Raw genomic sequence first — 12,327 nt, 5'->3', positions numbered from 1 at the left:
GATGTTGTAGATCCCTTTTATAGATACAGACAGATAGATAGATAGATAGATAGATAGATAGATAGATAGATAGATAGATAGATAATAGATAGATAACATCTTTTGAAAAGCCTTTTGATATTGGAGCAAATTCCCATGTGATATGGTTTGGCTGTGTCCCCACCCAACTCTCATCTTGAATCCCCATGTGTCCTGGGAGGGACGCAGTGGGAGGTAATTGAATCATGAGGTAGTTGCCTTCATGCTGTTCCCATAATCCCCATGAGGTAGTTGCCTTCATGCTGTTCCCATAATCTCCATGTGTCCTGGGAGGGACGCAGTGGGAGGTAATTGAATCATGAGGTAGTTGCCTTCATGCTGTTCTCATGATAGTGAGTGAGTTCTCACAAGATCTGATGGTTTCATAAGGGGCTTCCCTACCCTTTGCTTATACTTCTCCTTGCTGCCACCATGTGAAGAGGGACATGTTTACTTCCCCTTCCACCATGAGTGTGAGTTTCCTGAGGCCTCCCCAGCCCTGTGGAACTGTGAGTCAAAAATTAAACCTCTTTTCTTTATAAATTATCCAGTCTCAGGTATGTCTCTATCAGCAGTGTGAGAATGGAGTAATACCCCATGCTGTTATGTATACCTTCCTACGTCATAGAGAGAACTCAATCTGTACCTCTTTCAGCAGTAATACAGGTGGACTTGGTCTCCCCCCATCAGCTATACTAGCATGGGATTTGAGTTCAGAGAGTGCAAGGGGAGGAAGTTGGTTCTGTAGAATTTCTATTTGCTGGCAAGAGTGGTGGTTAAGTGCCTGTGTTTTGGGTGTTCTAAAGTCAAGGCAGTGATATAACAGTGGAATCAATGCTGAGGGTAGTGAGACTGCAGTAGAGTTCCTGGCATCTAGGGCCTGCTGTCTGTGATGGCAGCAGAAAGAACAGCAGCTGTGGTTTCTTTAACAGGCCATCTCTGTGGCAATTGCAGGCATTTTTTCTGGACATTTAACCCCAAACCCGCATTTCTGCTTCTTTCCCAATGATACTGTGAGCTACTGAATATCAAATTATCAAATAATAACTTCCATATAAACTGGATAGTGAATTCTGTTGTTAGCACCTGAGATCCTTATGTTATTCAGTAATTTTTACCAGGGTAGGTGCAAGCAGCAGGTCCTCATTGAAATAAGAAGGTGATATTGCTTATCTGGCCTGGCTGAAAACAGAAAAAAGAAAAAAACAATTAGGATTAGAAGAGAGGATTCTGGTAGCCATTTCATGTAATGCTGAAATAATTTCTTAAATTATCATCAGTGCTCACCTTGAATTAAGTGTCATTAGAGATAAGGTTTTGAAGGCGATAGTGTATGCTGCCTTAGGACAGTGGGAAGGGCATGCAGAACATAACAGTATGGTGGCTGCTCCTAACTGTGCGGACAGTGTCAAGAAAGACAAGTGTCAATACTTCAAATTTTCCTCTGAATGCAATATAGCCACAGAATCAGAGATGTTTCTATGATTTTCCTAAGAGAATGTTTGGGAACTACAGACCTATAGAACTAATGTAGCTGAAAATCACACTCCTTGATCATATGAGTTGCTTAATTAAAATATAGGTTGAATTCCCAGCTCCCAGAATCTCTTATATGTGTCCATAGTCACTACCCAGGAAAGAATGAGATGCAGTGCATTTGAGTGGGTACATTAAGGAATATTTGAGTCACTCAAAATACCCCAAATTTTAAAACTCCACTGACCCTCCCAGACAGAAGAAGCATTCCTTCGACCCTATGTGATGAATGCCTGCCTTATTGAAGACCTTAAAATGACATCAGTAGGGAAGCTACTTTGCAATGTAAAGTCACCCCTATCACTGCAGGTCCTTATCACATCCCAGCATGCCCTGGGGCCAATTTCAGGAGGAAAAGATTTACTCTCTAAAATAACTGTAAAATATTCTCTAGTTTATATTGATCAAGCAAAGGAAGTATTTGTGGCAATGAATTAACAGGGCTCCAGACCAGAGAGAGATAAATACAATTTTAGATCAAGATGACTTTGATACCAATGCATTTACCGGACATTCCAGATTTAATGTACATTTTTGGGTGGTAGGAAACACTCTATTTGCTTATTTTGTTGGCTGAAACCTGAACTCAGTGGTAGTCTACACTAAATGAAGTACAGAGGCCAGAAACTCATTGGTAACATATAAAAGGATTCCAAAGACATGAAAAATGTAGTAAATGTATCTGCATTATTTTTTTCTCCATCATAGTTCTGTCCCTCAAAGAAGACTTTGGAGTTCCTCTTTTCACCATGATAAGGGGAACACTGGTATCTGTGAAAATACTGTAGTAGCTTTTTCCCCTACGTCATTGGATGCATTTGGGAGATACCCCTATTGAAATGGGCTCCCAAATTTCAGTGAATGATAGACTCTTGATATGGTAGAGACCAAGTAGCAGTATTCAGTAACCATAGACAAGGTAGTTGTTGCGACCGTGATCATTAGGTTGATTAATGTGATTATGGGAATGGTCTCATCTTCAGGGATCTTCAGCAGTCATTGATTGATCACCAGGTTTCCAGAACTGAAATGACTAGGAAACTTACTAATATCCTTCTCAGTCCCCTGAAACGCTGGGACTGTAGCCAGATGTCTGACTTAAACCACCACAGTAGATTCATGACCATTCACAATTTCTCAGATTTAAGTCAGTTCATAAACCCTGTGCCTCTTGAATAAAGGGGAGCCCAGGTCCTCTTGAGCATCTTATAATAACATTAAAATGCCATGCATGAAGCTTCCTACCCAATATTTCCCAGAGTTACTTGTAGATATTTTATATGTAATTGTGTCCAAGGAAAAGAAAAAAATCCTGGTGCTTGGGGAGTATTGGACACTGGTTCAAGGTAACTTCATTTCTACAAATCTAACATTCCACTACGGAGCGTGAGTCCAATTAGGGGCTTATAGATAAAGCAACACAGGGAATTTGTACCTACCTTTAACTATTGATGACTTACTGGATCTATGAATCCATTAGTGGTTAATATTTTAGATCTTGAATGTATAATAGAAACCTAGCAATTGGGTCCGTGACTCATCTAATGGGTGCCATTATTTCATAAAGACAAAGTAGAACTCTCTGGAGCTTGTCTTACTAAACAAAGTAGGAAGCCAAATGTATTACCACATTCCTAGGGGAATCACACAAATCAGTGCTGCTTTCAGAGATTTCAAAGATGCAAGAAGGGTGATTTCTACCACCTCCCCACTTGACTGTCTGATTGGGCTGTTTAGAAGACTTCTGGAGGTGGTGAGGGCTGCAGTCCCCCAGTAAGACCCCCTTAGGACTGAGACACAGCTATCAGGAATGCTGCCTGCTAAAGGTTTGAGGCCTATTCCCTCCTCAGAAATGCCCTTAGCTGAAGAGAGTGGCCTGGCCCAAAGTTAAGACCCTTCCCCAGGGCAGCCTACATCTAATGATGGGTCTCACTAAGAGTTAAAGGCCTGACTTTAACTTTGTCTGAGTTCAGGTCATCTCTGAAGGGTCCCCACACCATCAGAGCTCCCTGTGGGTTTGGCAATGACCTTTGTTGCCATTCTATCAAAGTTAACTCTCTCCCTCTGCTCAATCCCCATCACTCACAGGTATTCCTGGGCATGCTCCCTGTAAAAATCCCTGCAAACAATCTGCAGCTCAGAGTCTATTTCCCAAGGAACCAGACCCAAGTCAATTGGTGCCCAAATTGGCCACAGGAATCAAATTCAAAATGAGATTTTGCGGCTAGGTCACCTACAAATTGGCCATGAGGACCCCATATCTGATGGTAGATAGAATATATAGCCTGTGGGATGCTGTTATTGTGTAGCCATTAAATTTTCACTGGTCATATACTGGGATTGAATGCCAGCAAGAGGAGATACACAGGCAGGTGAAATAAGGAGTTTGAGGGGCTTGGGGAAGTACAAATTATACGGAAAACGGAATTGGATGACTGCTGCTGAATACCATGAATGCACTAGGGAAAGGTGGTGAAATGCTGATGGTGATTAATTGCCCGCCTCCTTGAAAGCACATAAAGAGACTCACATCGTGCAGCTGGAGAACAGAAAAAGTCAAAGACTGGTCCCAAAGACTGGCCCTTTGCAGACTCCGTAAAGTTAGTAGAACAAGCAAAGACAAATTAATTCTCTTACGGTTCTAGAAATCAAAAGTCTGAAATGGGTTTTACTGGGTCAAAATCAAGATGCCAACAGGGCTGCAGTCCCTCTGGAGGATCTAAGGGAGGGCATTCCTTGCCTTTTCCAGCTTCTAAAGGCTATTTGCATTCCTTGGCTCATGGCCCCTTCCTCCATCTTCAAACCCAGCAGAGTAGCATCTTTAAATCTCTCTCTGACTTTGACCCTCTGCGTCCATGTCTCATCTCTTTCTGACTCACCCTCTTGCCCTGCTCTATAAGAACCCTTGTGATTGCACTGGGCCTGCTTGGTTAATCCAGGATAATCTCCCTATGTTAAGATATTTTACTTGATTACATCTACATAGTTCTTTTTGCCTTGTAAAATAACATATTCACAGGTTTTGGAGATCAGAATGTGGATTTTTTGTTTTGTTTTGTTTTTGAGATGGAGTCTCACTCTGTCACCAGGCTGGAGTGCAATGGTGCGATCTCAGCTCACTGCAACCTCTGCCTCTTGGATTCAAGTGATTCTCCTGATTATCTAGGTGGCTTTTCTGGTGGGGTAGCTTAGACCCATATCCCCGAGGGCTTTGAGCCACTGCTCACTTTGCCCTTCAAAGGCTGTGGCTGCTGCATGTGTTCATTTACCACAAAATTGGCCAAGAAAGTATCAAGAGAAGTATCAAGAGAAGTCCCACTGGATCATCTGGGGGACAGCCATATTCTTCCCTGTCTCTATTGTGTAAGAACATCTTGACCATCAGTCAATTATCCCCACCCAGATGGTGAGTCCTTTTCTTATGTGCTGCTTTTCAGCTTAACATAGTCCCAACTTTTCTACCTTTCTCTTGACCCTGGATGGATGACCACTATGGACTGTATCAGTGAGGTCCTTGTCCTTTGGCTTCTGATTGTGTTCATCCTGTAGGAGGTAGACATGAACAAGAGGAAGATGTAATTTTGGTATTTATTACCCCAGCTACCTGACTACTGGGCTGGGTAGTACCATGGATAGAGATATGGAAGGTCACAGATCCCTTTGAACAGCCTTCTCCTGCAGCTTCTAGAGTCTCATACCCAGATTCATAATTTGGCTAGATCTAGTTATATTTTATCCTCCTTGATAGAATACCCTTAGAACCCATTCCGATACACAGTCTTCAGACTCCTCTCAATACACATTAGCAGTTCTGAAACTATTTTAGTATAGGTTATTTCCTATGGAAACATGCCTTGTACTACTCACTCTGGCATGTGATGGCCCTGACTCTAATTATGGTTCTAGAGGCACCCAGGGGAGATGAAGTAAGCCTGGCAGAGAATTATTTCCTTCTTGAGAAGCAGCTATCACAGTCAAGTTACTGAAATCTTTGTATACAAAGAAAAGCTTGTTTCTTCTAATGAGAAGAAAACAAGGACTACTTTTGGCAAGGAATGGCCAGAAGCTCTGCAATGTCAGAGTTTGCAGAATCATCTTTGTCCCCCTAGATATTGCCATCACAGGTCACAGGTTTTTACACTTGTCCTTTTCTGAGCATAAGTAATTTGGCAGGGTTGAGCGTCTAATTGGAGGTGCAACTCTACAACCATTATAATCAAGCCCAGGGCTTCATCATCATACTTGCCCTGGAGGTGGGAGTCATTATATGATGCATTTGGAGATGTTCTTCTGATATTTTTAACCTAACTTTCCACAAGATTGCCAAATCTGAGTGAGGTACAGAAAACTTCAAATAACTAAGACCATAAGACAAGTGGCTTCTCTTCTTGGCCCTTACGTTACCACAGATTCACTGATGCTTAAAATATTGTAAAAGACCTGAAGCCCTTTGAAGTCTGTGTCAAGTGCCAATAGAGAAGTCACAGTAGAAACCCCTAAGTGTTTGGCGTTAAGCTGTGCAAGTAATTTTTTCTTCTAAGTTTACTTTTGACAGGTAACTGTATTTCTTTTGAGACTGCCTGATTATGGAATACCAGGTGTCCCTGCTATCTGAGTTGCCCATTATAAACGGGATGTTATCTGAACCATCAAGCCAAATGACACCCAGTTGTCAAACTGAAGTGTCGTGTAGGCCAGACATGGTGGTTCACACCTGTAATCCCAGCACTTCCTGAGGCAGAGGCGGGTGAGTCACAAGGTCAGGAGTTCAAGATCAGCCTGGCCAAGATGGTGAAACCCTATCACTACTAAAAATTAGGCAGGAATGGTGGCAGGTCCCTGTAATCCCAGCTCTTTGGGAGGCTGAGGCAGAGAATTGCTTGGACCAGGGGGGCGGAGGTTGCAGTGAGCTGAGATTGCACCACTCCACTCCAGCCTGGGCGACAGAGCAATACTCCATCTCAAAAAAACAACGAAAAAAGAAGTGTCGTGTATAGTGTATAAGTTTCCAATTGCTGCTTACCAAATTACCACAAATATAGTGGCTTAGATCAACACTAATTTATTATCTCACATTTTCTGAAGTCAGAAGCCTGGCATGACGTGGCTGGGTTCTCAGAGTGTCACGGGGCTGATATCATGGCATTAGATGGGTTGGGTTCTTGTCTGGAGGCCTTGGGGGAAAAATTCCTTCCAAGCACATTCTTTTTGGCAAAGTTTACTACTTTGCATTGCAGAACGGGGGTTTATATTTGTTAGCTGTCAGCCAAGGGCCATGCTTAGCTTCTAGATGTCACCATATTTCTTGCAACATGACCTCTATCTTCAAGCCAGCAATGAAGAATTCCTCTGTAGTTGAAGGCCTCTAATGCTTTGTATCTCTCTTGCTTCCCTCTTGTGACCAGCCTGAGAAAACTTTCTACTTTGAAGGGATCATGCGATTAGATAAGCCCCACGCAGATAATCTTTCCTTCTTAAAGTCAACTGTGCCATAAAACATAACTTAGTCACAGAAGTAAAATCTGTCATACTCACAGCCCCAGGGGTTATGCAGGGTATGTATACCCACAGAACATCTTCGGGGCTGTATTACTTTCCATTTGCTGTGTAAAAAAACCACCACACCGTGGCTTGAAACAACACAAATTTATTCTGTTACGATTCTTGAGATGAAAGTCTGAAATAAATCTTATTAAGCTAAAATTAAGGCGTTATCAGGGCTGGTTTGTTCTAGAGGTTTCTAGGACTCCAGAGAAGTTTCATCATTTCCAGTTCCTACAGGTCTCTGGCATTCCATAGCTCATGGCCATATCACTCCAGACTCTTCCTTCATCTCACCACTTTCTCTGCCTCCTGACCCTGCTGCCTCCCTTATAAAGTCACCTGTGGTTACATTGGGCTGACCTGGGTAATGCAGAAGAATCTCCACATCCTTGGTCTTCAAGCTAATAATAACTGCACGGTCCCTTTTGCCAAATACATTCACAGGTTCCTAGGATTAGCATGTGGATGTATTTTGGGGGTCATAATTCCACCTACCTACCAAAGGAGCTATTTTAGAATTCTACTTACCACATATAGGATTGGGTTTGACGAAGTCCTTTATTTAAAAGGTGAAACTCATGAGCCTGTGACTCACACTCCCAATATCTATTTCTTGCTCATTCTATGGATTGGACCTCATGAAAAGTTCCCTATGGCCAGTTGAGCCCACCTTACAGGTAGCTCTGCGTGAGCTCTGGCATGTATGCTGGCATGACTGGGGAAAGGACTACTTCAACATAACAACCACAGATGGTGATGGCCCTGTATTGACAACAGAGGAAGGAAATTGTACCAATGGCTAGAACTGTGATTTACATATCTGTTCCCCTATGTGTAGAAAGAGAGATTACTCAATGAATTAAGCTGCAAACATGGTTAGCGACCCATTTGTTGTTGGTCAGATAGTTGAGGTCATGGAAGGAATAGGGGCATGGATGACTGAAGACTTGGAAGATTAGTGACAAGCAGGTATAGGAAAAAGGAATATAGGTGGACCTGGCCGGCTGGGAGAACATTTGAATCTCGTGTTAATACTCAGCGAAAGTCTACCTCTACAGAAGCTCTTAGTGATATGATGGAGAAGAATTCAGGATATTAGTCATCCCTCTTTTTTTGCCATTAGTTGATGATTTCATGAGAAAAATGTCATGAAAACAGGAACAGAAGCTATGTATAAGCTCATTATGATAGACTTTTTCTTCATCAAAACTGACTTTTCCCCAGTGCTGGTGTTTAACTCTTTCAGGATATGATGTAACCAACTGGAAGAACCCAACTCCAGACTATCAGCCAGTTTATTACATTGAATCTCTTTTGCTACAGAAGAAACAATGATTTTCTCTCACTAGAACAGGAACTTGCTCTGTATTTCTCCATGTGGATCTGAGTTATTGCCAAGCGTCCTTTCATTTCAGCCTGAGAGACTCCGTTAGCATTTCTTGTATGGCAGGTTTACTAATGATGAATTTTTCCAGTTGTGTTTATCTGAGAATGTCTTACTTTCTCCTTCATATCTCAAGGATAATTTTGATGGCTATAGAATTCTTGCTTGATAGTCTGTCTTTTGGCATTTTTTTTTTTTTAAGACGGAGTTTCACTCTTGTTGCCCAGGCTGGAGTGCAATGACACAATCTCGGCTCATTGCAACCTCTGCCTCCCGGGTTCAAGCGATTCTCTTGCCTTGGCCTCCTGAGTAGCTGGAATTACAGGCATATGCCACCACACCAAGCTGATTTCGTATTTTTAGTAGAGACGGGGTTTCTCCATGTTGGTCAGGCTGGTCTCAAACTCCTGACCTCAGGTGATCCTCCTGCCTCAGCCTCCCAAAATGCTGGGATTACAGGCGTGAGCCACCACGCCCAGCCTCTTTTGACACTTTTAATATGTCAGGTTACTGCCTTCTGGACTCTAGTTTCTGATGAGAAGTCAGCTGTTAATCTTACCAAGGCTCCCATGTCTACAACGGGTCATTTTTTCCCTGCTGTTTCTAAGATTCTCTGTCTTTGTTTTCAACAGTTTAACTATGATGTGTCTAGGTGTGGATCTTTTATAATTTGTCCAACTTTGAGTTATTTGAGCTTATTTAATATGTAGATTAATGTTTTCACCAGAATTTGGAAGTTCTCAGCCGTTATTTATTCAAAGTATTTTTCTCTCTCCTTTCCTTGGTTTCCCATTCATATATTGGTATGTGTCCCACAGGTGTCTGAGGGTTTATTCAGTTTTCTTCATTTTTTCTTTGTGTTAATGAGATTGGACAATCTCTGGTGATTTATCTGCATGTTTGTTGTTTCTTCTGAAAGCTCAAATCTGCTGCTCATCTTCTTTAGTGAATTTTTCACTTCAGTTATTATACTTTTCAGCTTCAGAATTTCTATTTTGTTCTTATTTTAAAATAACCTCTGTTGCTTTATTGACATTTTGTATTCAATGGGATGACATTACCATGCTTTATTTAATTCTTTAGGCTTGGTTTTCTTCACTTTTTGAGCATATTTCTAACACCTGATTTAAAGTCTTTGTCTAATAAGACTTTAGATTAAGTCTTAGTAAGCATTGCTGCTGACATGCTGCTGACAAAGCATTGCTGCTGACAAAGAAACATATTTTATAGCAAAAGAAGTTATGCGATACACTGAAACTGATAGAATTCGCTGATTTTACCATATACCCCACCACTCAGAAGTAAATAATGCAATAGTCAACTGAAGGCTCAGTTATGAATGAAGCCGGCTGAGAGGAACTGCCTTGTGAATTTGGATTACAGTCCTAACAGGATCTGATGTGTAGGCTGAACTAATCACTAATGTGTGATTCCATGTTTATTGTAACCCCAAATACATGGGTCCAGGAATCAAGGATAGAAGTGAGATTGGCTCTTGTCACTATTACACCCAATGAAAATATTTTGCACTTACTATTAATATACTTGAAAATATTTTTTTCTTTCTGATCTCATGGCTCTGGCTATTTTTGACTCGTTAATCTTTGTTCAAGTTCAATTTAAGAATGAAACTGGGTCACATGAGAACCAGTGACATTGTTTGATAGGAATGATTAGTTGTGGCTCCTTTGTGTTACGGAAGAAGGATTATACAGTATTGATGTTGAGTGGTTCGGAGAGGGAGGGTTGGCATAATTTTTCATTTTTATGGCAGCTCACTGTCCTTTCAATATTTCCATATTTGGGATATATGGTGATTATGGAGGTGTTGTGCTCAGATACCATTTTAAGAAAACTTGCTATGGGGAACATGGATAATTGACTGCCTCCAGCTGCTATATCTTGGGATCTAGCTTAGTGTTCATACCAGGCCATGCTTTCTCTGAGCTGCTCTCAGTCAATGAGTGAGCACAGAAAGGCTATTTTAAACAGTCACTCCTGTTCAATGGTGAATTTCTTTAAGGGGCATCTTAGGCTCAGGAGTTTCCCCAACACACACACACACACACACACACACACACAAACTGGCTTGGTTTAAACTTTCTCAGAACTGTTTTGCTATCTGAATTTATCCCAGCCCAAACCTTTCTTTCCTCTCTCCCTTCATAGGTGTGAATCCTGCACTGTGGTCTGAATTTTCTCCCTGTCTACATTCATTACCCGTCTATCCCTCAGAATGTTTCTCCCAGTAAATCTCATGCATGCCTAATTTAATCTGGGAATCTGCTCTTGGGGACCCTAGACTAGGATCTGAAAATTCTAGGAGAGCTGTTTCCCCAATAAAATAGTCAAAACACAATTTTGACTACTAGAATGTGGGCATATGACCCAAGTTCCAACCAGCAGACATAGCTGAGTAAGACTGTTTCAGACGGGAGCAGTTTGGGCAAGAGACTCGTCAGGGTGATAATAGTAGCAGACTGTCTGGCTTTTTGAGTTTGCAAAATCAACTGTCTGAGTCAGAAGTGGCATGGTAAGTGGAATGGCAAGGAAGAGTAGTAATTGCAGTAAGGTCAATTTTCTTCCATTTTATGCTTGGTGACATCAGTAGTGGTAGCAGCAACGGCAATTTCTTCATCAAGGGTTAGTTCATTGCCTGGTTTTATACATTTTTCCTGAAAACTTAATTTCCAGTATAATTTGACAGTTCTCTCAAAATCCTCCATAAACTCTTTAACAGCTATTAGTAAATTCCTTTTTCTGATTAAACTAGAAAAATTGTATTTGTTATTTGCAATTAAGAACCTTGGCTACTAAGACAGTCTTCGTAATTTTGTCAACAAATGAGTTTAATGGTAAGAAGTTCCTTTCCTGGTGATAATTTTTACTAACATATTTTCCATTCCAATAGGGATCGCAAGTCAACAATTTCTGACATATACCCTGGCTTCGAGGATAGATCTTCAACTGTTTGACTACTGGTTATGATTCCACTTACATATTAAAATATTATACTATTGAAAATATTTTTACTTGATAACCTTGATGAATTTACCATGAACTAATGTTAGTCAGTTTGTAGCCATGTAGCCTCAGAAACCAGAGTTAGCATATTGAGAATGAACCAGTATCTTAGAAGCAGATGACACATGAATTGATGACTTAAAACAAGCTGTTAGTTTAAAATGAGAACTGTCATGGGCATCCAAATATGCAACGTCTCCATGATAGCGGCTCATCTCCCTGTGATAAGGTCCAATATGTAGGCTATTGGTCAGTCCATTTCATTTTTTATTCATCCTTATACTAAGGATAATTTATGGAGTCCCAGTTTTACGGGGGGAAAGATCTGGTAACTCATGATGAATTAAGACTATAAGGCCATTAAAAATAAGTTAGATTCACCTGATTTGTCAAATATCTTTCAGATGACAGCTGTTTTCATTGCTCTTCTTACGTGTCTGGATGGACACTTTTATGTACGTTGTGGCCCAAGTATTTTGCATTTTTTTGATCAACGATGCTTTTTAGAAGCTTACAAAATGTGTAATTTCATAGTTTAAGTAATTTTCAATGGGAAAATACCTCAAATATCATATTTTCATAGTTAAGTATTAAATGCACCATGAATTGATTTTTATGTATAATGAAAGGTGGCAATCCAATTTTTTTCCCAATGGATAACCAGTTGTCTCATCATTTCTTAATTAATCCCCAGAGATATGCAGTCCATTCAATTATCAAAAAGTATGTTTCCATATATGTGTGAGTCTATTTATGGAGTCTTTTCTCTATGGTCTTTGTATCTATCCTTTTCCAATACTATATTGTCTTAATTACTGTAG

The 12,327-nt window shown here is 40.7% G+C and overlaps 1 protein-coding gene across 3 annotated transcripts in view; it reads right to left on the bottom strand.

The window, feature by feature from the left end:
- Positions 1–802: 802 nt before the first annotated feature.
- SLC9A4 (solute carrier family 9 member A4) overlaps positions 803–12,327 on the bottom strand; it is an 81,592-nt gene continuing 70,067 nt past the window's right edge. For 2 of the 3 annotated variants that reach the window (XM_077958946.1, XM_077958950.1), the window contains one exon: positions 803–1,200. In XM_077958946.1, the coding sequence (XP_077815072.1) occupies positions 1,133–1,200 (68 nt within the window). In that variant the 3' untranslated portion in view covers positions 803–1,132. The remainder of the gene's footprint in view (positions 1,201–12,327) is intronic. The other variant, XM_077958944.1, reaches the window with a different exon arrangement.

This window comes from Macaca mulatta, chromosome 13 (genome assembly GCF_049350105.2).
Source record: "Macaca mulatta isolate MMU2019108-1 chromosome 13, T2T-MMU8v2.0, whole genome shotgun sequence".
In the NCBI taxonomy this organism is placed as follows: Eukaryota; Metazoa; Chordata; class Mammalia; order Primates; family Cercopithecidae; genus Macaca; species Macaca mulatta.
The sequence above is the reverse complement of the archived record's forward strand: the minus strand, read 5'-3'. Positions and strand labels throughout refer to the sequence as shown.